This window comes from Mytilus trossulus, unplaced genomic scaffold (assembly GCF_036588685.1).
Source record: "Mytilus trossulus isolate FHL-02 unplaced genomic scaffold, PNRI_Mtr1.1.1.hap1 h1tg000234l__unscaffolded, whole genome shotgun sequence".
In the NCBI taxonomy this organism is placed as follows: Eukaryota; Metazoa; Mollusca; class Bivalvia; order Mytilida; family Mytilidae; genus Mytilus; species Mytilus trossulus.
The window spans coordinates 731,290-756,972 of record NW_026963315.1 but is presented as its reverse complement, the minus strand read 5'-3'; the positions used below and the strand labels follow the sequence as shown (position 1 = coordinate 756,972).

At 32.5% G+C, this 25,683-nt stretch overlaps 1 protein-coding gene across 1 annotated transcript; it reads right to left on the bottom strand.

Annotated features, from left to right (window-relative positions):
- LOC134701306 (uncharacterized) lies at positions 1–23,893 on the bottom strand. Its single transcript, XM_063562440.1, has 13 exons — positions 23,617–23,893; positions 20,062–20,314; positions 18,952–19,433; positions 17,523–17,621; positions 14,821–14,883; positions 14,131–14,211; positions 13,248–13,351; positions 11,375–11,458; positions 9,769–10,073; positions 8,458–8,633; positions 7,260–7,432; positions 5,637–5,857; positions 1–1,480 (listed from the first exon to the last, which is right to left on the bottom strand). The coding sequence occupies exons 2-13, from the start codon at positions 20,306–20,308 to the stop codon at positions 1,239–1,241; spliced, it is 2,277 nt and encodes a 758-aa protein (XP_063418510.1). The 5' UTR covers positions 20,309–20,314; positions 23,617–23,893; the 3' UTR covers positions 1–1,238.
- Positions 23,894–25,683: the final 1,790 nt, after the last annotated feature.

Here is a 25,683-nt window from a genome sequence, read left to right as displayed (position 1 = left end):
TTATGTTCTCCATAAATTGCAAAACAAAAGTTCATAGTATTATGATAACATTAGATCTAAATATTTTATTTTCAACAACTCATCAGTTTCCCTAACTGTTATACATGTTTTACAAAATAATCAAACTCAGATGTCTGTGCAGTTTGAGTCAAACAACAATTTAACATATAAAGCACCCAAGTTTCTTTTTGGAACTTGTTCAAAACTATAACATAATAAAATGTTTGGCAGGGCACAGCTTGACACGACCGCAGAAGTGGAACCCTGAAAATGGGGAGCAAATATGGACACAACATTCGAGTTTCATACAGCTCTGAATTTGGATTGTGATTAAAAAGTTGACACTGCATAGGTTTCTGACACAGAATGAATGGGGTCTAAAAGCTGAAAAGTTTTAAATTGGACATTCACTTTTTATGGTCCATTTTCCAAAATTTAAATACATGGTTAGATTCAGCGTATCAAAGAACCACAAGAACTCAATTTTTGATGAAATCAAATAAAGTTCCAATTTTGGACCCTTTAGACCATAATGTGGACCAATTTGATAATGGGGACCAAATATCAAAAATCTAAATACATGGTTAGATTGAGCATGTCAAAGAACGAACCCCTTATATTCAATTTTGGTTGAAATCAAACAAAAGTTTAATTTGAACCCCTATTTGGACCAACTTGAAAACTGGGCCCATAATAAAAATTCATACATTTTCAGATTCAGCATATCAAACAACCCCAAGAATTATTTTTTTGTTAAAATCAACTAAGTTTAATTTTGGACCCTTTGGATCTTAATGTAGACCAATTTGAAAACAGGACCAAAAATTAAGAATCCAAATACACGATTAGAATAGACATATCAAAGAACCCAAATAATTCAATTTTTGATGAAATCAATAAAAAAAAAAAAAAAGAGTTAACATTTTACCCTTTTGGCCTCTTCCTCCTAAACTGTTAGGACCAAACTCCAAATATCAATCCCAACCTTCCTTTTGTGGTAAAAAAAACATGTGTTTAAATTTCATAGACTTTTATTTACTTATACTTAAGTTATTGTGTGAAAACCAAATGTCTATGGACAACGACAACATGATACCATTTGTATAAGAATTTATATAATCAATATATTTATACAGAAATATTCAAATTTGTATTTGTAACAACCTTTGTACCAGGCAAGACAAAAAATGAAGATGAAGTATGGAAGAGTATTAAAATTAAAGACTCCCATGAATGGTTTATGCCAGTCCAAAGCCTGGTGAGTTTGCAATTCCAAAAGTCATGTTTTTTTTGAATGTATTAAAATCTTCTGAAACTGGAAGCTTCAACTCCATTGAGCATGTGTTTGCTTTTGGAAACAATCCTGAGTCATGAAGAAAAGTAATAGATGGTGATGGATCAAATCCTAATGGAGGTACACAGTCTGCTCCAGTTGCAAATGATAAAACATCACCTAAGGTAATTTCACCATCCTCATCTTCTGAAATAAGACAAATATTAAAACTTTATACAAAATGTTGACTTCAGTTGAGGTTTACTCATGTTTATACAAACCAGGTAAGTAATTGATCGACCAAAACCAACAGCCAAGCTGGTAGTAGATTGATCACAGGGAATGTCCATATAGTCATAATTATACAAAAATCAAAGAGGATAACTGATTCATTAAATGTTATGTAACAAAGTTGAACTTTAGTTGGCTATAAAAGCTAAACAACCTCACTCAATAAACTTTCATATTACTACATGAACAATATTTTTTATGCTTCACATCTCAATGAGGTCCCAATATGAAATCAAAGCCTTAAAGGCTGTAAAAGCAATTGCTGTATACTAGTAGTAGTTAACATTTTTTTAAACATCTTATTGACAGTTTCCTTGTTTTAGCAGTGGCGGATCCAGAATTTTTCATAAAGGGGGGAGCTCCAGTCATGCTTCAGTGATTCCCTATATAATCAACCAAATGTTTCCCACGAAAGGGGGGCCGGACCCCCAGGGTCCCTCCCTGGATCCGCCTATGTTTAGCTAATTGTTTACGTCCACGTACGACTTCGGACCGTGCGTCAAAGTTACTGTGACAGAGTTTTGAACGTGCCCCGATCGCAACTTCTCCTTTCTCGTGAAGAAATTGCAATGTTCTTTTATGCATAGAAAAAAAACACATTAAGCTCCAACTGTCTGTGTCAACTACATTTCACATTCCGTTGTCGGCTAAGTTTTGCAAAGGCATAATTGAGGGTTTGGATGGGGTTAAATGATTATAGAATAATGCCCTTAAAAAATGAAGATTAGAGAATAACGGGCAAAAAAATGAAGATTAGAGAAATGTGTGGTCTAAAAATATAATGAATATTGAATAATTAATAAAAGAAAACGCTAAAAGTTAAATGTTTACAGAATTTTCCCTTCTTAAAATTTAAAGAAATTTGTAAAAATATAAAAGTGAAAACAAACTCTGTAAACTTTTTTTGGTTTCGTGATAACAGACTATAGGATTCAGTCAATGTGAACTGGTTTCCGATACTTCTATCAAAGAAAACTGGGGAAAAAATTAGAGAATAATGCGTAAAAAAATCACTTTTGAAGAATAGACTAATTTTTTGAAGATTAGAGAAAAAAAGGGTAAAAATTAAATGTTTACAGAATAACAGACCCCCCCCCCCCCCCCATCAAGACCCTCATAATTGACGAAATCGTTTTTCCTCAAAAGTCGTAATTTCACCACGAATTCCAATCAAATGAGACGCAAGGGACATCCTGCAACTTGAAATTCGTCCACCAAAATCAGGGTTTGATATATTTCCGACGTGCAAACAGAGGATTCATTTCAAAATCTCGGCAAATCGGTGATTCACAGATCTATGATGAAAGCGGTCTCACTAATTAGAAACAAAAAGCGTCAACAAGCGACTAAAAAGGCGATTTTTGAAATTAAAAAAATGGCGACAAGGAAATTAAATTAGCGATACCAAAGGGGAAAATAAGCAACAAGAAATCAAATCAAGGGTCAATCGAGTTGAAAATATGTTTGCAATCTTGTAACTTATTTCCATTTTCTTGTCGCCAATTTCATTTCATTGTTGCTTATTTGCCCTTCCTAGTCGCTTGTTGACGCTTCTTGTCTCTAATTAGTGAGACCGTGTTAATCTATTTATATTTTCGTGGGAGTTGATTTGAACAAAATCGTGTTTTGGGGCTATTTTAACGACCCCTAAGATGAAATTGAACAATTAGGTTAGTAAATTCAGTGTCAATGTAATCAAAACGGGAACATTGTGCTTCTTTAACAGTGAATAACCATCGGTTTCTTTACTATAACGTGCGTAATAATTTAAAACAATTTTATGAATGAACCATAGTTTTATGAATGAAAAAGAGAAAATTTACTACATGCAAATAAAAACACGAAACAATCAAAATAAAATTGTATAAGGAATAATTCATTGAAATAATCAATATTAACTCAACAACAAAAATGATTTAAAATTTATATGAAACATAATGAGAACGAAATATCAGGGGTAAAAAACGCACTTTTTCCATGCGGACTTTCAAAATAATTAGAGAAAACAAATGGCAACTTAAATGTTAAAATGCATCTTCATGAAAATATTTTGTAACTTCACAAAACAACGGTTGTTTGTCTATGTTTGTCTTTATGTATGTAAGAAGAAGACAAGTAGGATTTTGTCAGAATATTTAATGAAAAATCTGTTTAAAATTTGGCTTGATCTTGATCTTGATAGGCTTGATTATACGGGATTATACTATGTAATGTAGGTCAAAATGGCTATGTCCCATAAGAATAAAGCAACTTGCCTGGCAATTGCTTTAAAAAAACAAAGTCTGTCTTTACATGGTTTATTATATCACTGGTCCCTAATTTTTTTAAAGATAAAAACAATGACAAGAATGTGTCCTAAGTACAGGGATGCCCTACTCGCATTATCATTTTCCATGTTCAATGGACTGTGAAATTGGTGAAGTTTCAAAGTTGAAGGCACATAATTTCAGTCAAATCAGCAGAGCAGAAAGAATGGTATACTTTTATCTGCAAATTTTTGAAAAAAAGTTGGGATTGACTGTGGACAAGTCAAAAACATCATTTCCTTCGCAACTTGGTTGCCTTCGGTATATTAACATGCATTGTGAGATAGAGGCTGAATTTGGATTTTAATTAAATATTTGACACATAATAGTTTTCTGTCACAGAATAAATGTAGTCAAAGAACTTAAAATTGGTTAAATGATTTGAATTTATTTTCAATTGAAGATTTCATGCTGTTGCGCAATACAATTTGCTGTTGCGCAATACACTGCTGTTGTGCAATACCTGTGTTTAGACTATAGACAAAAAAAAAGCAAAATAAATTGTGAGAAATCCTAAAATTAAAAAAAAAAAATTGCCCACCCCCCCCCCAAATTTTTTTTCCAAAAAAAGGGTAATTTCGTTAATCTTGAAGAAAAAAAAATCCCCCCCCCCCAAATATTTTTTTTTACCCCCCCCCCCCCCCCCCCCACAAAAAAAAAATGTTAAGAAATTTTATTTTTGTAAAATGTGGTACAATTTCAGAGATATCCATAAACTTTAACACAAGTTAGTCTGAAAACTAGAAAAATACTTGATTTGGGCCCCTTTTTGGCCCTTCATTCCTAAACGGTTTTGGCAAATACCCCCAAAATCAATCCCAACCTTCTACTTGTGGTATTGAACCTTGTGGTACAATTTCAGAGCAATCAAAAATTTATTCACAAGTTATTGTCCGGAAACTAGAAAAATGCTTGTTTTTGGCCCATAATTCCTGAACGGTTGGGATCATTACCCCCAAAAACAATCCCAACCTTCCTTTTGTGGTATTGAACCTTTTGGTTAAGTTTCACAGAGATCCATTCACTTAAACTGAAGTTATTGTCCGGAAACCAATCTGTCTACGGACGACGACAACGACGACGAAGACGTGATAGCAATATACGAACGCAAATTTTTTGCAGTCGTATAAAAATCAAAAGGGAGCACATGTGAATAGAATTAAACAGTTTCTAGTAAGTTGGTGATTTTTTTTTCAAGTTCTTGTCCAAAAACTGGAAAATCACCCCTTTAGTAAAACTCCCAATACTTGGAAAACGTAAATTTGAAATTTGTAAAAAAACAAAAGGGAGCTCAAATCAAAAGATATAACAATTCAATACAGTTTTATGCATAGTGGTTAAAGCGTATTTGAGATAATGTCGGAAATGTTGAAGACGGACGGTAAACGTTATACCATAAGTCTTGTAAAAGGGCATACATGTATAGAAAATATAAGAATGCTATTCAGTCCTTTTGGGTAGTTTTACCCTATATATCCAAACAAACAATATTTACTTTCTTCTGTTTCTGATAATGCTTGGTTTCATAAGTTTCTTTCTAATGACTGTCCCTTACAATATTGCAATGCAGGAAACTCTAATTTTGGTTAAGAATTAAAATATACATGTATTAAAGATCAAGAGCATTCTTATGTTTTAAATTAAGCCTTCATATAGAAAAATTAAAATTCCAGATCAGAATATGTGCTTCCAGAAGTGGTGGTGTTGAATCAAATTTTATGTTTATATAATAAAAAGAAGATGTGAGGCATATATTTTACAAGTACCTTGCAAGTCAATTAAAAAATCTCTCCAATATCCAACAATGTTCTCCTCGTCCCGTCTTCTGTTGCTGCCTGGAACTGACATTTTGATATCCATAAACACCACCTCCATCATTTCAGCGGTCAATTTTTCATTTCCTTGACAGACAAACAAATCCTTAAATGCTTTATAATGCTCTTGAATGTACGTTAATACATCAAGTGTCTGTAACCCATCACGCAACCTGTAATTGTATACCAGTTTATTAAACACCAACATATCAACCATGTAAACATATTTAAGATATGCATTGTATTCAGCTGAATTAAACAAAAATAGAACCTATTAGAAGAATAATATTTGTGATAATCTTTAAATGGCAATCTTGAGAATGATAAGTGAAAGACACGACAGACAATTCACCTCATCTCACTATTTGTTTGGTGGAAGAAAATGCATATATCCCTTTTGTGTTGCACTTGAAGATGTTGGGGACATAAATAGACTTCATTTAATTATTTGACCTTAAAGTCAAAGGTCAAGGTCACTAATTTTTTTAAATTAGGTGATATATACTCACATACAAAATACCAAAAGCCTATAGCCTAGACAAATTTTTGAATGTATTTGACTTCGAGGTCAAAGGTTACTGTGATTCGTTACTGACTCTAGTTAGCAACACATGTCCTCGACATGATGCACCCATGTACCAAATTATAGATATCTACTTCAAAAGAGAAACAAGAATGTGTCCCCAGTACACGGATGCCCCATCCGCACTATCATTTTCTATGTTCAGTGTACCGTTAAAATGGGGGATAATTGCTAATTTTGCATTAAAATTAGAAAGATCATATCATAAGGACTTCAACTTCATCAAAAACTACCTCGACCAAAAACTTTAACCAAAACTTTAACCTGAAGTGGGACAAACGGACGGATGCACAAACGAACGAATGAACAAATGCACAGACCAGAAAACATGGGGCATAAAAAGTCATGACATGGATAAAATTTTGTATGAGGAATTCACACTTAAATAATATGTCTTCATTCTTTGAAAGAGAGACATCTATATTAACTGTTCACAAAAGAATTACACATTATATCCTGCAACAAGACTTTAATGTTGTTGAAAAAACCTAAGTTAAAAGTTTCATAATAGCTATATAGTTTACAAACATCTTCAGGTCACCATTTCCATTTTCAGCAGGGTCTTTTAGATGAAACAGGTTATCAGGTTAAGGATGCTTTGTAATACATTCAAGTTCAACAGAAATGATTGCATGTGAAAAACTTCTCATTGATGACTTTTAAAAAGAGTTTATACTTAATACCCTCCACTTTTCATGTCATTGCATGTATTGATGACATTTTCCTTTAAGGAGATATTAATCTATAATTTACCCACTCAGTCCAGAGTATTTCATTTTCTGTTGAATGGAAGTGTCAGTCCTGTCTCTCTAATACCATACAATACTTAGGAAGATGATGTATGAGTGCCAATGACATAACCAACTGATAACTCTTCATCCAAATAACAATTTAAAAAAGTAAACCGTTAGAGGTCAATGTACACCCTTCAACACGGAACAATAACCTATAAAGGGCCCCAGTTTTCCAATCAAAAATAAAATATTACTCACTGGTGAAGAGGAGTACTGGTTCTTTCCAGGACCAAAAATCTGACAATATCCATGATTAATTTATCTTTTTGTTGCATGTTCAATATAGGCCTGAAACATCCCGCTGTTATCAACAGGGTTGACATTGCATTCATTTGTTTGTTCAAGTCTTGCAAACTTGATGCATCTTTTAACTAAAAAAGAAAAACAGGTTATTAAAACTCTATCAACAATCTAAGTGTCAGGTGACATTTAGCACATAGGTATATAGCCAGCAAGAACTACATATATATATATTTAGAAAATAGAATTATCTGCTAATTTGTTTAAATTGGGTTAAAACAGGCATTCTGTGAGTATTGCATGACATTATACAGTCAGTTAAAAATTCATTTTATTGGAACAATATGCGATCATGATCTATAACTTGTAACAGTGTAAAGTATATAACAAGCATCAAGTCAAATTCTTCAAGCTTGAAGAATAAAAAAGTTTAAACTATCCAACGACCATAACTGTGCTCAACATCTCATCAAACCAGAACAACATTTGATCTTGATCTGTAACCAATAATCAAATCAATATCTTCAAGCTAATTAACAAAACTAGAGGCTCTAATGAGCCTGTGTCGCTCACCTTGGTCTATGTGAATATTAAACAAAGGAAGCAGATGAATTCATGGCAAAATTGCATTTTGGTGATGGTGATGTGTTTGTACATCTTACTTTACTGAACATTCTTGCTGCTTACAATTATCTCTATCTATAATGAACTTGGCCCAAGTAGTTTCAGTGGAAAATGTTATTAAAAATTTACAAATTTTATGAAAATTGTTAAAAATTGACTATAAAGGACAGTAAGTCCTTATGGGGTCAATTGACCATGTTGGTCAAATGTTGCCTTATTTCTAGCCTTCGAGGTCTTACTTAGCTGTACATTATTGCTGTTTACAGTTTATCTCTATCTATAATAATATTCAAGATTATAACAAAAAACGGCAAAATTTCCTTAAATGACCAATTCAGGGGCAGCAACCCAACAACCGGTTGTCCGATCCATCTGAAAATTTCAGGGAGATAGATCTTAACCTAATTAACAATTTAATCTCGTCAGATTTGCTCTAAATGCTTTGGTTTTTGAGTTATAAGCCAAAAACTGCATTCTACCCCTATTTTCTATAACAATTCTTATTATCAATCCAATACTTTCTAAATACTACCTTTTGAACTTCTCCTCTCAAGTCACCATCTGCTATATCTTCAATATTCCTTTCTCCAGCTTGTCCTACCAACGCATTGTACATAACTGGAGAAAGGAATTTTGGTGATGGTCCTCCGTGTACAATGGATAGGGAAAAGAATAATCCAACATCTCTGTACAGATTGTCTTCTAGGGCTACAATAAAACAAAACTAAATATTTTGCTAAAATGTGATAAAAGATTTAAGATATATTAAATTTAACATTTAGAGGCCTTAATAGACATGATAGATGTCAAAGAATAAATTTTACTATTCATAACTATATATTATCAATCCCTGATTCAGTGATATAATATATATCATGTTTGTTTTGTGTTTCACAGACCTTCCAGAAATCAGAACCAAAATGAGGGAAACAAGAATGTGTCCCTAATACATGGATGCACCATCTGCATTATAATTTTCTGTCTAGTGGACCGTGAAAATGGGGTAAAAACTCTTATTTGGCATTAACATTTGAAAGATAATATCATAAGGTACAAGTATACTAAGTTTCCTCAACTTCATCAAAAACTAACTCAACCAAAAACTTTAACCTGAAGCCGGACAGACAGACGGAAGAACAAATGAACGAACAGACCAGAAAACATAATGCCCATAAATGAGGCATAAAAATGGTCCTTCCCTTTAAAACCGTAACAAGTGTCTAGATCCCCAAAGTGTCCCCTATTGTAAATGGTGTGAGGGTTATTGTGAGAGATGGGTCAAGATCCCTAATGCACCAGCTCTAGATGAGGAACCCCAAGTAATGTGTACAAGAAATCTCTGTGTATTGATATTGGACATGTTTCTATTTTTTACAAATGATTGAGCTTAACCATTTGTGGTGATAAGGAAAGTAGAGGGACATAGAATAAATGTGTAAAAACTATGGAGCTATTAAAAGTTCAAAGAACTTATTGTGTTAAAACAGGGATTTTTTACCACAAGGAGCCGCATCACAAAAGAATACTCTGGGTTTGCTAATTTACAGAAAAAGTAATCTCACTTCGTACCCTGAAAATTTAACCACAAATAAGAAATTCTCAGCTTCAAAACGAGCCATCATATATATCCAAGTTAACGATATGGACTGAGCAACAGAAGAAAACGTTACCATTACGGCCTATGGAGAAACAATTGCAAACCTTCACCCAGATGACTGATAATTAAACATGACAAAATACCTCTCCATCCCTATAAAGTGGGAGACATAAAAATGTAACTGTATAGAGAATACATGAAATTCCTTTTTTAATCTTTCACCAAGATGAGACAATATAAATTCACCTGATGTACTATAGGCCAAAATTCTTCTGTTTTCAGGACCTTCAAAAATGTGCAGGTATTGGATCTTTTTCATCAGCATTCTCAAGAACTCTCTTTTTGGTCCACCTTCATCTACGGCACCTTCTGCGATTCCTACATCGTCCGTAAACTTCACACTTATCTTGCTTTTAGCACAGAAGGATTTCCTTTTGATGGCTCTCCGAGCACCATCTAAAACAAGGTTTCTGTTGATATTGAATTTCGTTATCTTCTCCAGGTCAACCTGTGACTGTAACTTTATTAATAACTCTGGCAAACTGATATCACTAAAATGAACAAAAAAGTATCACCAATGAAAGGGATAACCAGATGCTCCGCAGGGCGCAGCTTTATACGACTGCACAGTTCGAACCCTGAACATTGGGGCAAGTATGGACACAACATTCAAGCTTGATACAGCTCTGAATTTGGATTCTGATTAAATAGTTGACACAACAGAGGTTTCTGACACATAATGAATGTGGTCTAAGAACTTAAACTTAAAAACTTTAAATTGGACATTACCTATTATGGTCCAATATCCAAAATCAAAATACATGGTTAGATTCAGCATATCAAAGGACCCCAAGAATTCAATTTTTCACGAAATCAAATAAAGTTCAATTTTGGACCCTTTAGACCTCAATGTGGACCAGTTTGATAACCGGGCCCAAACATCAAAAATCTAAATACATGGTTAGATTAAGCATATATCAAAGAACCCCATATATACAGTTTTTGTTGAAATCAAACAAAGATTAATTTTGGACCCCAATTTGGACCAACTTGAAAATTTGGCCTAAAATCAAAAATTTAATACATGTTTAGGTTCAGCATATCAAAGAACCCCAGGGATTCAATTTTTGTTGATATCAAACAAAGTTAAATTTTGGACCACAATTTGAACCAACTTGAAAACTGGGCCCATAATAGAAAATCTAAGTACATTTTTAGATTCAGCATATATCAAATAACCCCAAGGATTCATTTTTTGTTAAAATCAAACTTAGTTTAATTTTGGACCCGTTGGACCTTAATGTAGACCAATTTGAAAACAGGACCAAAAATTAAGAATCTACATACACAGTTAGATTAGGCATATCAAAGAACACCAATTATTTAATTTTTGATGAAATCAAACAAAGTTTAATTTTGGACCCTTTGGGCCCTTTATTCCTAAACTGTTGGGACCAAAACTCCCAAAGTCAATCCCAACCTTCCTTTTGTGGTCATAAACCTTGTGTTTAAATTTCATAGATTTCTATTTACTTATACTAAAGTTATTGTGCGAAAACCAAGATAAATGCTTATTTGGGCCCCTTTTTGGCCCCTAATTCCTAAACTGTTGGGACCAAAACTCCCAAACTCATCCCAACCTTTCTTTTGTGGTCATAAACCTTGTATCAAAATTTCATAGATTTCTATTTACTTAAACTTAAATTATAGTGCGAAAATAAAAAAATATGCTTATTTGGGCCCTTTTTAGCCCCCAATTCCTAAACTGTTGGGACCAAAACTCCCAAAATCAATCCCAATTTTAGTGCAATTTAAGTATACATAAATAAACATGAAATCTTCAAATACGTACCCATCCATTGGTATGGTTTTGTCACCTTCATCATCGGAGTCATCAACTGTTACTATTTCAGTTTCAAACAGCTGGACATATGACCTAAGTAATAAATAAATCTTGGTTTGATTAACCTATTATTCATTCTGTTTTCCTTTTTACTCAATGCTATTTTTTATGTCTGTAATGTTTATATGAAGTTAGACATTTATGACACAACTTACGTTGAAACCTCCAGGTTAGGTACTTGTCACCAATACGGATATTCAATTGAAAAAATACATATAAAGTATGCTGGATTTTTGTATCAAATCTTTGACAAAAATATAAATAATCAACTATCACTTAGTTTGTCTTGTTCTTAATATTGTCTGAGTGTTCAACTGCGAAACACCTGACTTTGCCTAGATGATAATCTACTATCTAGGATGCATGCAAATACAAGGTTAGATGAATCTACCATGTATAGTTATAACACTTCACATACACAAATTTTTCTTACGATTGCTTACGAATCTCAAAACTTTACCAGATTCATAAAACTTTCACAAGCTGCTGATAGGGCATTAAACCTTAACCAATCAATCAAACCTAAATCTTAAATCAATATCAAATACATTTGCAAAGTACTCGAATATATCCCAAAACAATCGGAAATGTATATTCATATACATCAAGAAAGTATTTAAATTTATTCCTAAACTTGTGGCCAACCAATTATAAACTATACTCAATCATTTGTAATTGATTCATAAAGCAATCGTATTCAATTACACACAAAAGACTTTTCACCATTCTTTAAGAATAGTGTTTGTGTTGTTACATTAAGTTAACAATGCTTTACAAATGACTAAGACTGGATGGCGAGCTATTTACGAATGAAGTTATCTAAAAACAATCAGCCATTTGTTGAAAATTATTTGACATGTCAAATCAGGGATCAGCAGAATGTATAAGAGTTGTTTTAAGAGTTAAATTCCAATGCTTGCTGTGAATGACAAAAAATTTGTAGATTTGTGAGCATTTATAAGAAAAAAATTCTGTATGTGAATTGGTATTACTAAGAAAGATGTGAACTTTGAAGTAAACTTAAATGTAAGTCAGTCAACAGTCAGGGGTATGACTCAAACAAGTGATTTCATTATCGCTTATTTCAGTGATTTTCAAATTTCAGTAATCACTTATTTAAGTGATTTTGGTGTTTTCTTTGATCTTCAAATGCTGATTTCACTAATTTTCCATAAAATGGCAATTTTTTCTGTAATTTGTCTACATAGATCAAATATCTTAATCTTGATATATCAATTTCATCAGTGCGCTGGGGCAGTAAGTTAGTGTGCTGAAGCTTTTAAAAGAACCCTTGGGAATTTTTCTGTAATCAAATTTTCATTAACTACTCTATCAATAACATAAAAGTCAACACATTTATGTAACCTGATTTGTTTTCTTTATAATTAGAATGATTTACTTCAAGGTTTTGACCTTATCTACAGATTATTCCAGTTTAAGCATAATCCAAATAAATTGTTAAAACTGACATACTAATTTAGCAAAAGAGCATTTTTGTATGTATTAAGTTGTTTTTTCAATAGAATAGTTGTTTTTTAAACCCAATGTAGATCTAGCTTGTGGATAAATTATCAAGAAAATGTTATAATCACTTTCATAAGTGATTTAATGTTTACATCTCAAATCACTTATTTCAGTGATTTTAAAAAGTCTGTTTCTAATTTTGTAAACATTTTTCATTTTTCAATAGCGAAATCACTTTTAAAGGTGATCCTGAAATCACTTGTTTAAGAAGTAGCCCTGACTGGTCAAGTAAAAAATATAGGTAACAGTGATTCATTATATCAAGAAATTGTGTCCAGATTATCTACAAATAAAATACCTGTAAGTTGAAGGACATGCCAGAGCATCATTACCAGTAGATGACCGCAAGCTTAATCGAGATCTACGCTCTCTACGTTCTAAGCACGATGGATGAAATGTTATCTATAAAACAGGGTAATCCGTCTTAAAATTAACCAATTTCAAATTGTAAAACAATTGCAGAGTATTCTTGGTCAGCACATATAGCATTTCAACGTATCATACATGCATGTTATTTTAATTCATTTTGATTTTTTAACAAATGTATACTGCTTGTCATCTAAATCAGGTTTCACTTTCTAAGACCTACTGCTCACTATTTACAGATTCAGTTAATACTGCCATTTTTCTGAAATGAAATCTCCCTAGCCACTTTTGTTTTCTTTTTGACATTTCTTTAATAATAGTTTCGGCAGGCATTGAAATATCTGAATTGTCCATTACTAAAGATTACAGAAACTCAGTTCAGAACTGATACTGGTAGATTTAAATCAAAATTGATCACCTGTGGCGTAAAGAGCTATTTAGAACAAGAGATTGAAATAAATTTGGGGCCTTTCTTTTAATGCAATAACAAATTTTCAGTACTTGTTGTATGTAAAATGCAAATTTTGTAATAGTGCCTCCTAGAACATGTAGAATACTCTGTAACTAGTTTAATCAAAGTCCATTGAAATATATTAAATCCACAGTGCTCACAAGGATGAAACAAACTGAAAATTTTGAAGTTCTGTTTGCATATGACAATCAATCTAGGATCTTAAAAAAGCAATAACATTTGAGGTCATGATAAAGACTTATAATGTAATGAGTTTGTTAAAAAGATGCATGACACACATTTCATAATAAAACCTTTTCACATCCATTCTAATGGAATAGCTAAGTTACATGTAAATACTAACTGTCGGTGTGCCTGTATCTTCCGGATCACCTTCCACTATATCTTGACTTTGCACAGTTTTGGTGATGTCTGTTTGTGGTTTCTACAATATTCATAAAACTATATTATCCTAGTTCAATAAATTCCTTCAGGATTATTATCCTACAGGAGTGTGTCAAAAATACACACCAGAAACATACACTTCAAAATATTGAAGTAATATTTAGCACTAAATTCATAGAATACTGCATATAATAATTTATTAGTTTAAACATATTTAATTATACTGGATTGGGAAACAAGTTTTTCATCTTATATTAATCCCTTTCCACTTGCAGGTGCTAGTGCTGCTTGTAGCGGCATTACCCTGCTCTTTTTTTCGAAATCTACAAGGGTGTCTTTTACGTGCAAGAGATATGACTCTCTCTGAACACTAATTCAATTTATTGCATACAACATGTACAAAGAGCTGTTCGGGAAGTAGTTTCATACTGTACACTTAAAACTTATAGCACATCATGGAATGCTGTTTGCAATTGGATTTACATTAAACATAAACACTGTCATTGAAGCAAATGCCATTTTTTTTTTAAATAAAGCATATGTTGTGGAGCCCAACAATAACCATATTGTATATTTCCATGAGTGTTTATTCATTTCATCACAAAAAAACAACAACAAAAAGTCTAAAACTTAAATCATAAATACTAACTGCGGATGAGCCTGTATTTTCCTGGTCACTGTTCATACTTGCATTTGTGTCTGCTTGGGGTATCTGCATATTAACACATGAAAAAAGAAGTGTACATTTAATTGCAATTCAACTCGGAATATCATGTTTACCATTAAAATAGCTTTCATATGCTTTTGACTTTGATACAATAGTTTACATGCAAAAATAAGCAAATAAATGCATATTGACCCCTTTATTTTGTTCTGTACCCCACTGCTAAGACCTATTGTTTGTTATTTTTTCATTTTTTGTTGTGAGGACTTTTTAAAGCTCTAGTAGATGAGCTCAACATTAATTTAGTGCTTATAAAACTGTGTAATGGTTTTCAAGATACAAGCAAAAACATGTGAAATTCTGACAGTTTTGCCCCTGATGATTTCATTGTAGCCCTAAATCAACTGAACAATTTGCAATTTTTTGGATCTAGCTAATGTACCGTTTTCCAGAGTCATAAACAAAAATATGCGAAGAATACAAAACTTGAAGTATTTAAAGTGAGATACATCATGTACATCATGTACATGTACAATAAAACTGACAATTTTGCCCCTGCTAACTTTTTTGTAGATCTTAATGAGCTGAACAATTTGCAATTTTCATTTTGCAGTTTTCAAGTGCACAAAAGAGAAAAATTAAATAAAAGGCCATACCACCTGGACTGGTTAATATCAGATTGACTTTAAAATGTCTGTATGGGTAGATCTTATTATGTACTTATCAATTTAATCTTATACTAGAATTTTGATATCTGTAACAGTTTTTAAGTAAATACATGCAAAACCCAGGTGTTGGATGCCATGGTCTATTTTTAGCCATGGCAGTCATGTTTTTGACGAATCAAAATTTTCCTTACAATTTTAAATAGAAACCCTGATAATGTTTTTGCCAAGTTTGGTCCCAATCTGTTCAGTTATTATCAGAGTGGGAGAAGATTTTTATTTAAATTTATGACAAGGACGGACGCTCAGTGACAACAATAGCTCACATGGCCCTATGTTGTTTGCTCATTTTCAGACAATTTGGATACTCAATATTTTTTCTTTCCCTTTCCTAGACATCCCCCCTCATAATTTTAATGCAAAGGTGTCATTTTTCTTCTGAAAAGTGTTAATATGGTAAATGTCACAACCATAAACAAACTAAAAAATCATTTTTAAAAATGCATGAATTTAGCTAACAAAGTGTGGTCATGAAAATATGTTTTATAAAAGAATGAACGTCAGCGAGTCAATCGATCTATATAAAAAAAAATTGTTGTAGGGGCAAAAGATATAAAATTTATTTCATGAAAAGCTTAACGTTAACATCATCATGATGGTCCATTTATCTGAATGTGTCACAAGATTGCTATTTAGTGTTACATGCACAATTGTTAATTACAAACTAGACTGTACTGTCTTCAAGGGAACCTGTATGTCGCCTGCATTTTATTGATAGCATTGCACACATTATTTATGTCCGCAGTCCACCATGTGTAATTTCAAAGTTTTTGATAAACAGGATGTAGTTGAGTGACAGTGCAATAAAAAACAATTCTAAAGGATAAAGCATAGAGATGCAAAATATCAAATGTCTGTACTGCATGTAGTTGTAAAGAAAACTGCAATGAAATTTTGCATACATATTTGACCAGCATGCCTTAAATATCAAAGTTTTTGGTATTAAATAGGAATTAAGCAAAGCCATGAAAATGCTTTACGCGTCATAGTACTTCCAGATAAAGCATTCTCCAAAATATTAAAAGTCTGCTGCATGTAGTTAAGAAAACTGCAATGAAAATGTGTGACAACATTGCGGTGCATGCGGCAAAGGTTTTGGAAAGATGGATTTTGTCAAAGTGACCCCTATATAAAAAAAACAGGCGACATAAAAATATATTATATGTATCAGTATATACATGAAGTGCACTTGGATAAGAATATTAATCTATAGGTACATAGAGTGAGTATGATAGGATTACCAAGCATTTCATACCTGTTGTGTGTCGAGTACGAATACAATTTTCTGCCACTGTACAAATATTGTTTTTATCCTGTATTTATAAAATGTACAAATTATTTTTTCATACAAAACAGAATTACAGAAAGACATTCTTAAAAAAAATGATTCCATATGAACAGTGAACACATCATATAGGAAAGCATGAATCATGTAAAATTGAAATGGGTCAAAGACAGAAAGGGCCAGTTTTTGTTAAAACAAGAAGAAGAGCTACAAACCTCACTCTGAAATCACATCTCATTGATGTGAGAGCCCATACAGAAGCTGCATACCAAATATGAAGAGCCTGCGATTTTTAGTTCCTGAGATAAATATTAAAAATACAGTATTTCCCTGCGACCAACATTCACATATTATAATTCAGCTGATTTTTCAACTCGCAAAATCCAGCCAAAAATCATTAATCTAACTTGAAGGTAAAAGACCATCATCCTACATGTAGCAAGAGCAGATTTTATCACCTTCATGTGATCTATCCACATGCAAAATAATAAAAGCCTAAATCACAAATTTTAGGTACATGCTAGACATGATTTTGTTTTGAGTGGCAGCTGTAGACTGATTACTATAGTGCGACCACCACTAAGAAACGTTTGATTTATTGTCGATTAAAACTACATGTGTTATATCCTGTGTTCTATGGTTTTGAGCTCTAAAATGTTATGATGCTGCATAATTACCTGTAAAGAGTGTGTCTTGCCGAATACTGGAAGTTCCTCGTCTGTCATGTCTGTGTCATCTAATTTGTTTTGATCCATCATGTCCTTATCATTTTCAAACTAAAAATGAATTCATACTTGTAAAACAACTAGCTATCAATATTTTTGCAGTAATATACTATGTTACTAATTAGAAAACTTTTTATGTGTGTTAACGAACATTGTAAAAATCTGCACCTAAAATAAGAACATTACATTAAATTATATTTCTTTCCTTTAAATGGATATTGCAACTCCCTCAAGACTCATAATACATTTTGATGAGGGGGGGCAAGGGGTATAACTGTTATGCTGTTATGGGCCAATTTGAATCTTTGTTATCTGTTATTCTGAAGAAAAAAAATGCTGTTATCTGTTATTGACTATTTCTGTTGCTGTTATAGGACTTTTACTTTTTTTGTTATCTGTTATTGTGAGAATGTATTTTTTGTTAACTTTTATTGGACCCCCTCTTGCCCCCCCCCCCCCTCTTTGATGTTATTATAATTCTTTAATAAATATTTTGCGGCCCATATTTTGTCATACAACTATAAGTAGGTGTTTTACTGTTTACTTTCTCAGGTAACAGTTAACTTTGTGATCAATGCTTATGTGTAGTTGTCCTTCATGTATAGTTATACAATATTAAACTGTATTTGTCATATAAGTAACATTATACTTTTAACATAAACAAAAATAACAACAACAATAAAATAACTGAGTGGAACACACACATATCTAAATATACACAAGTAAAACTAACTAAGAGTTCCCTGTCCTCAGTTCTTAAAAGACTGTTGTTAAAAACATAATAAAGGAACCTGTTTTTTCTGACACTTGGTTTATATTTGACGGATTTAGTAGGACTACTAGTTTTTCAGTATCAGATAGATTTGGAAACATAGCATTATCTATTGCCATGGCATTAAAAGGTTTTATATGTAAAGCATTATTGATTTGACAGAGGAGGAGAAAGTGATTTTCATCTAAGGTTTTACAAGTTGGACACGACGTAACGTTCTATTGTTTTGAGGTATGTTTAGATTATCTGCCCTTCAATGATCAAATTATGGTAACTAATTCTAACTTTTTGTAAATAAATGTCTAGTTTGTTTCAAAAATTTGGATGAAGATAAAATTTTTGGTCTTGTTTGACTTTAATATTTTTGTATAAAAGAAAGAGTTTGTTATTTTCCTTTAAACTGTTCATGTTATTTTCCAGTAATTCTGAATTAAAGTTGCATGTAATATTCTTAATCAAAGTCTGTAGTTTTTCACTTGTTCCATATTTTCACAGGACACTATTTTTTTTATATCAATATTCATTTCTTGTGTTGAATCTACCAGAATTTTTCTAATTCCATTTTTTTGGAAATATTGTACAATGAATGATAAAATACAATGTACAAACCTCAGGGCCCTCGACGAGAACATAAAGCTTCCCTTGACCAATCAGAGCCTTCAGCCCTATTCCATCAAATTTGAATGTTGATGGTACATTTGGTTTGGATAATTTTTTGTGTGAGCACGATAAAAAAATGATCTTGGTGGGATCTTTGTCAGTGCTGTCAAATATGTCAAGTAGTTTGTTTTTAATAGTGTCCTCTGTATCCTCCGAACTTATGTTAATTAATCCTTCTTCTAGGATAATATCTGCACACAGAATGCCTGGCAATTTTATATTTCCAATAAAAACAACTTTATATGACTTTTCAAATAACTTCTTCTTCTTTTTCATTTGTTGTCTAATGTCTTTTCTGGAGGCAGCTCCCTGTATTGGTGAGAAATGTGTCCTTGGGTGTGAAGTGGCTTTTGACGACTTAAACACAGAAGTAATCTGCTGAGCCAATCCACTTGTACTTGGCCTGTTGCCAATGATATCTCTTGCTTGTCCTATATTAAGTAAATATTATCATAGTAAAATTAAAAAGATAAAATTAAAGCAGTTGGCGATTATCATGACAAAATTTTAAACTAAACAATTATTTGGAAAGATATTACTTCAGGTACATGTATCCCAACTTAAAGACACAGATGAAGACGGTATCATACCATAATTTTTCAACACATTTTTTGGCCGTCATGTACTCAACTAAAAGTACTGAAGTTTAAATTAGGTATCAAAAATCCTTTCACCCTTTTTATCATCTGTTTCAACCCTTATTTTCCAAAACAGTAGAAAGCTCAAAATCACTCACAGTCGTCGTATAGTACTCAGATATCTTATTTTCAAAGTTCCTAAAGAACAATCAACTAATACTTTTAAATCCTTCGATAGTATTGCAAAAAAAATTCATGAGAATTTGCTCAAAATATATAGGTTTAAAAAGAGCCTGTTCGAGACATAATTCATTGAACTTTTTTTTCATCAATCTGCAACAAAAGTGGGCAACTGATCTTTGCCAAGCTATTAGGTTTTTTGTTGAGTTTCATCAATACAAAGAGCTCAGCACCTGTACATCCTGTAGTTCTGTTGTACAAAAAAATAATTGATTTTTCTACCAACCATGAATGTACATACCAGCACATTCTGCTGTTGTTACAACAATATATCTTCTTGTTCCCCAACCTCCATCTGGAGAAGAAAACCCTCTTGTATCAGCTGCAACAGCTTTCAACACCCCTCCTACATGGTACCTCAAACCCACTGCTGAAGGAAACTGTGATTTGAGTGTCTCCCTCTCCAAAACATCTTCTTTAAGTGGCAATAAGACCTCAGCATCATAACAAAGTTCACTATGTGAAACCTTTATATGACCTGACATCATATAAACCTAAAAACAGAAATATGGAAACCAATTATTGATCAGAGCCTGAATCGTTCACCTAAAATATCATGACAATTGCCACCAAATATTTGAAATTTGGGAACACAACTGGACTATTTTAACTCACTTGTGCATATAATACTGGTTTCCATTGGCATTGATTTTGAATATTTTTTCTAATACATGTATATCCCTATCCTCTCCTCTCTATTTATATTTCACAGGCACTTGGGTTCCCAGCCAGATATACAGGGAAGTAAGAATAGTCCATTTTTATAAAAATTAGCAACCACGGGCCTGTGTTACAATGTATCTGAGTGCCCAAGAAACCCATAATGGCATTTATAACAAGAAGTAATTGTAACAAGATGCTGTTACGAACTTACGAAGTCTCCCAAACAAAGCTCCCTTAATTTGCAATTCCTATGGTCACATATTCATTTGATTTGTTTTATTGTCCCATACAAGAACATATATATGGTCTAGGTACAAAGATCTTGATCGTTTACAATTTATCAAACATGAGGGGGCGGGGGTGACCCTCACAGACTTTACCTATATTTCATTTGAATTGCATTGTTATCCCATGCAAGAATATGGTTAAGGGGTGGGGATCTTGACCATTTACAATTTAACAAACATAAGGGGATGGGGGTGCTCCCCATAGACATCCCCTACATGTAATATTTCGTTTTATTTGTTTTATTGTCACATACAAGAATAAATGGTTTAGGGGTGGGGATCTCAACCATTTAAAATATGTTCAAACATGATGGGGTAGGGGTGACCCCGATGGCAATCTCCAATTTTTAATGTATTATCAATTGAATATTCAATTAATAAATTAAGATGAAAGTTGTAGTGCAAGATGACTGAATTCAGTCATGACTTTGGTATACAGATAACTGGGACAAATAGATTTTCATCAAAAATTAGTCACAATTTAACAGTTTGAATAAAACGTAAATTCTCATTTATTTTGTTTTTGAACATGCTAAATAAAATATTGTTGTACTGTTTTCTCTGGCTTCTTGCATATATGTTACTGCATGGTCCTATTTAAAAAAAAAATAGTATATCCAGCTTCAGATTACACAAATGGAAGCAAGTACCCATTGTGCCTTATATATTAAAAAAGGGACTGAAATCCTCAGACTAAAAAAATAGTATATGTACATTTGCAATCGTGTACTTCTCACAAAATAGCTGAAAATACTTAAAGACAACGATTTGCATCAACAGGAGTCAAATTCTTCTAAGATATGGGGAGAAACCTCAGTTATCTAAATTTTAAGGAGGTGTTATTAAGCAGATTCTTGCATACTCTCCCTATTTGACAAAATCAGAATATTGACAAGTTGAAACAGAATGTGTTATAAACAATTCACCAATTGAAAGTTACAGACAATGGTATACAATAAAATGTCCAGTATTAGACAGGCGTTAAAAATGACACTTTTCTGTCAAACAAAGAGCCATAAATCCTGTTCTTGGGCTTATGCATTTTAAGCAAAAGTATCCATACCGAGGTGCCATAAAGAGAGAAAATCAATGGATGGAGAACAAAACACCAACAAGATGGTGACAAATTCAACATACAATTTGGAATATTTACTTGTATATTAAAGGACTAATTCCCCCCTCCCCTTCCCCATTTTCCTAATGTAAATATAAATTTAATCCATTCAAAATATAAAACAAGTGAAACTACAAGCTACTGCTCACTGATGATACCCCCGCCGCAAGTGGATAATATTAATAGTGTAAAAATATGCAAGTGTTCGGTAAACAGGAAGTTGTTGAGTGATGAATCTGAAAACACATCACACAGTATAGCTGACTTATATAAACCCTGAAACCAAATTTCAGAAATCATTGTATTGTAGTTCCTGAAAAAATGTGATGAAAATTTTCAACTTGGCTATCAAAGACATGTGTAAAATCATACAAGTATTCGGTAAACAGGAAGTTGTTGAGTGATGAATCTGAAAACACATCAAACGGTATAGCTGTATTACATAAACCCTGAAACAGAATTTCAGAAATCATTGTATTGTAGTTCCTGAGTAAAAATGCAAAAATATTCATGGGACGGACTGATGGATGGACAGACAGAGTTAAAACAGTATACCCCCCCCCCTTTTTTAAAGCGGGGTATAATCCTAATCAGTGCTAACAAGTTGGAAACGACAAATTTTCAATCATATAAAGGGCAATTTCTCCTTGAAATAAAAGTGAATCTGGCTGAAATTCAAAATTGTCCTATGAGAGGCTATGAATAATATATAGCTCGTGTATAAATATGAACAAAATATGCTGACAAATAAAAGTTCTAGAGAGCTAACAATTCCTGAAGAAAAATATGTTTTGAAATATGCAAAGACATATAGTAATTATTAACCACAGTGGGGCGTTGAAAAAAAATCTACTTCGGGGATTCAGAGATGGGAACTAGAACACATTCCAATTTTTCCATAAACGGCCATTGTGGTGCATATTTCGGCACTTTTTTACATTGGTTATTAGATGTACCCCAACTGTTTCCAACAAGTGTTTCCATCTGATGAACCTGCTGTCAACTTCCAGTTCTGGTTTGCGGATTTTTTATAAACAAAGCGAGCACTTTGTGGCAAATAAACCAAGATTTCTATAGAAAATCCACAAAATTTCAAACATAGATTACTCACTTGCTTTTCTAAAATGTGCTTGTGTTTATCAAGGATTTATATAGTACGTAGGACTACTATATAAATCCTTGTGTTTATTAATTGTTTACAAAAAAATATAAGCAACCTATAAATTCCCAAACATCTGGTGCTGAGCCAGTCAAGTACTTAATTTGAGCTAAATTTTTATTTGTTTTAACCATTATTATAACTACAGTAATAAACTTGTTTTGAGGAAATTTCGAGCAATACTCCGATATCTATCAGTCATTAAATTGCCTTATTTGAGGGAACAAGATTAAAAAGAAAAGGCTGTGGATCCATGTTCTAGTCTAAATAATTATGACGTCTGGCAAGGCTATTTTGGTCGCAGGAAGGCGTCCAAGAAAAAAAATCAAAATAGCCTTGCCAGACGTTATAATTATTTGGACTATGGATTTTCTATAAACTTTCCATATGTTTAGTATTGAATCAACACAAGGGTACATAATCCTAACAGTAACACTAACAGTATCAGCCTGCAATGCCGTACTCGCATGAACGCAAGATTTAGTTAGTGGGGCGACGCGTTTTTTTAATTCTTGGTCATGCATTCGTGTTGAGAAAGAAAGGGGGAATGCAAACAGTTATACAAAACGTTACCTTCTCATATATAGATATCAACAGCTAATCAAACCAGGGGAGTTCATAGAGAACGTGCCAACTTCAACATGTGAGTCAAGCAGGGGCTGCCCGACTATATCGACCAATCACAAACGTTGTTGCAAATTTGACCTTGTGACGTCAAACAATTTCCCATAATGCAATTATTGCATATAAATAAAAATTATTGCATATAAATAAAAAAACGACAATTATACCAATTGAATGAAAAATATTGCATTACAATGACAAGTTATACAAATTGAATAAAAAATATTGCATTTGAATGACAAATTATACCATTTGAATGAAAAATTATACCATTAAAATAAAAAATATTGCATATAAATGAAAAATTATACCATTTAAATGAAAAAATATACCATACAAATGAAAAATATTGCATATAAATGAAAAAATATTGCATATAAATGAAAAAATATTGCATATAAATGAAAAAATATACCATACAAATGAAAAAATATTGCATATAAATGAAAAAATATTGCATATAAATGAAAAAATATACCAATTAAATGAAAAATATTGCATTTGAATGAAAAATATCAAATTTTTGCAACCAATACCATGCCAACTCATCTCATCGAAGGGCGGAGCCCTGAGATGAGATGAGAATGAGAAAATGCATCGAGTTTAAAAAAAACATAAATAATCTATTTATCGCTGTTATTTGTATTTTCGAATATCATTTAATTTAAATTTCAGTAAAAAAAAAGTATTTTATACGATGATAATGCATTTTCTTTTGTGGTACATTTTTTTGTACTATTTTTTTTGGCGTAGGCTCCTTTGATATATATATGTAGTCGCTCAGGTAGTTCATTCATTTGAAAAAAGATGTCTCGTCGGACCTTCCGGCGTGTTCAAATATGGCGAAAACCATTTTCACTGTTGATAAGCTGTAATTTGGTGTTTCTACGTATCAAAATGAAGTGAACGGTTGAATATATTATGTATTTTCAAAGCAGACGAAGAAATATGCATGCATGAAGAAATGTACATGCAGGCAGACCTACGATGATTTGAAGTAGACTTATGTAAAAAAAGGATTTTTTTAATTTGTTAATAACATGATTTGATTACTTTTATTAACTTTCAATAAATTATTTAACGGCGAAATTCACGGTAAAATATTAAAACGAGAAATCATCTTTTATTTTTGACTTTTAATCGAAGTCATCCGATAACAGTTTTTTGTATAGTTCTGGCTAATCTTTTTTGATTGGCCGACACTCTAGCACATGCATTAGATTAATACGCTGTTGCTAAGGACCTTAGAAACTAGCGATAATTTTCATTCTCACTCTACACGAGTGATATGAAAATTATCACAAAAAACATCAAAGGAAAAATAATGATAATAGCGATAAAAATTTTTATCAGATACAAGTTATCACAACTTAGATAGTTCTCTCATAATCCTACAGTCACCTGTAATTCAAAGGTGGTTTAAGTAGGTGGGTAGGGAGAAGGTGGGGTCCCTTCTGAAGCGACATACAGATTTAATGCTGAGAATTTATAAAAGTCTCGTTTTTGTTGTTGACAAGATGTAGAAAATGTGACAATACTCGGCATGTATAATTTCGGTCGTCCAATTATTGTGATATCGAACACGAAAACACTTATAAATATTTTTCGGACGTCATTACATTTTTCTACTGATGCAAATACAAGCTATAAAGGGCCCCAACATGACAAGTGTACAACAATACAAATGAAAAAAGAATGTGTTTAAAGTACACGGATGCCCCACTCTAACCCGCACTATCATTTTCTATGTTTAATGAACTCTAAATTGTCTTAAAATTGTCAAAGATCAAATTATAGTGAACACGTGTACTAAGTTTCAGGTTGATTGGACTTTAACTTCATCAAAAACTACATTGACCAAAATCTTTTATCTGACTCGGGACAAACGGACACACAAACGGACGGACGAACCGAAAAACAAAATGCCCATAAATGGGGCTTACAAACCAACGGTTTAATCTATATTAAAAAAAGAGAAACGAGAAATCACTTACGAACCACACAACCAATCGACAA

Bases quoted from the DNA above. Each gene is read 5' to 3' on its own strand.
- LOC134701306 (XM_063562440.1), bottom strand. From the start codon at position 20,308: ATGATGTCAGGTCATATAAAGGTTTCACATAGTGAACTTTGTTATGAT. The intron at 14,884-17,522 runs GTAATTATGCAG...GTTAATATGCAG, and splicing joins GCAAGACACACTCTTTACAG to ATACCCCAAGCAGACACAAA. The intron at 8,634-9,768 runs GTGAATTTATAT...GTTTTATTGTAG, and splicing joins TTTGGCCTATAGTACATCAG to CCCTAGAAGACAATCTGTAC.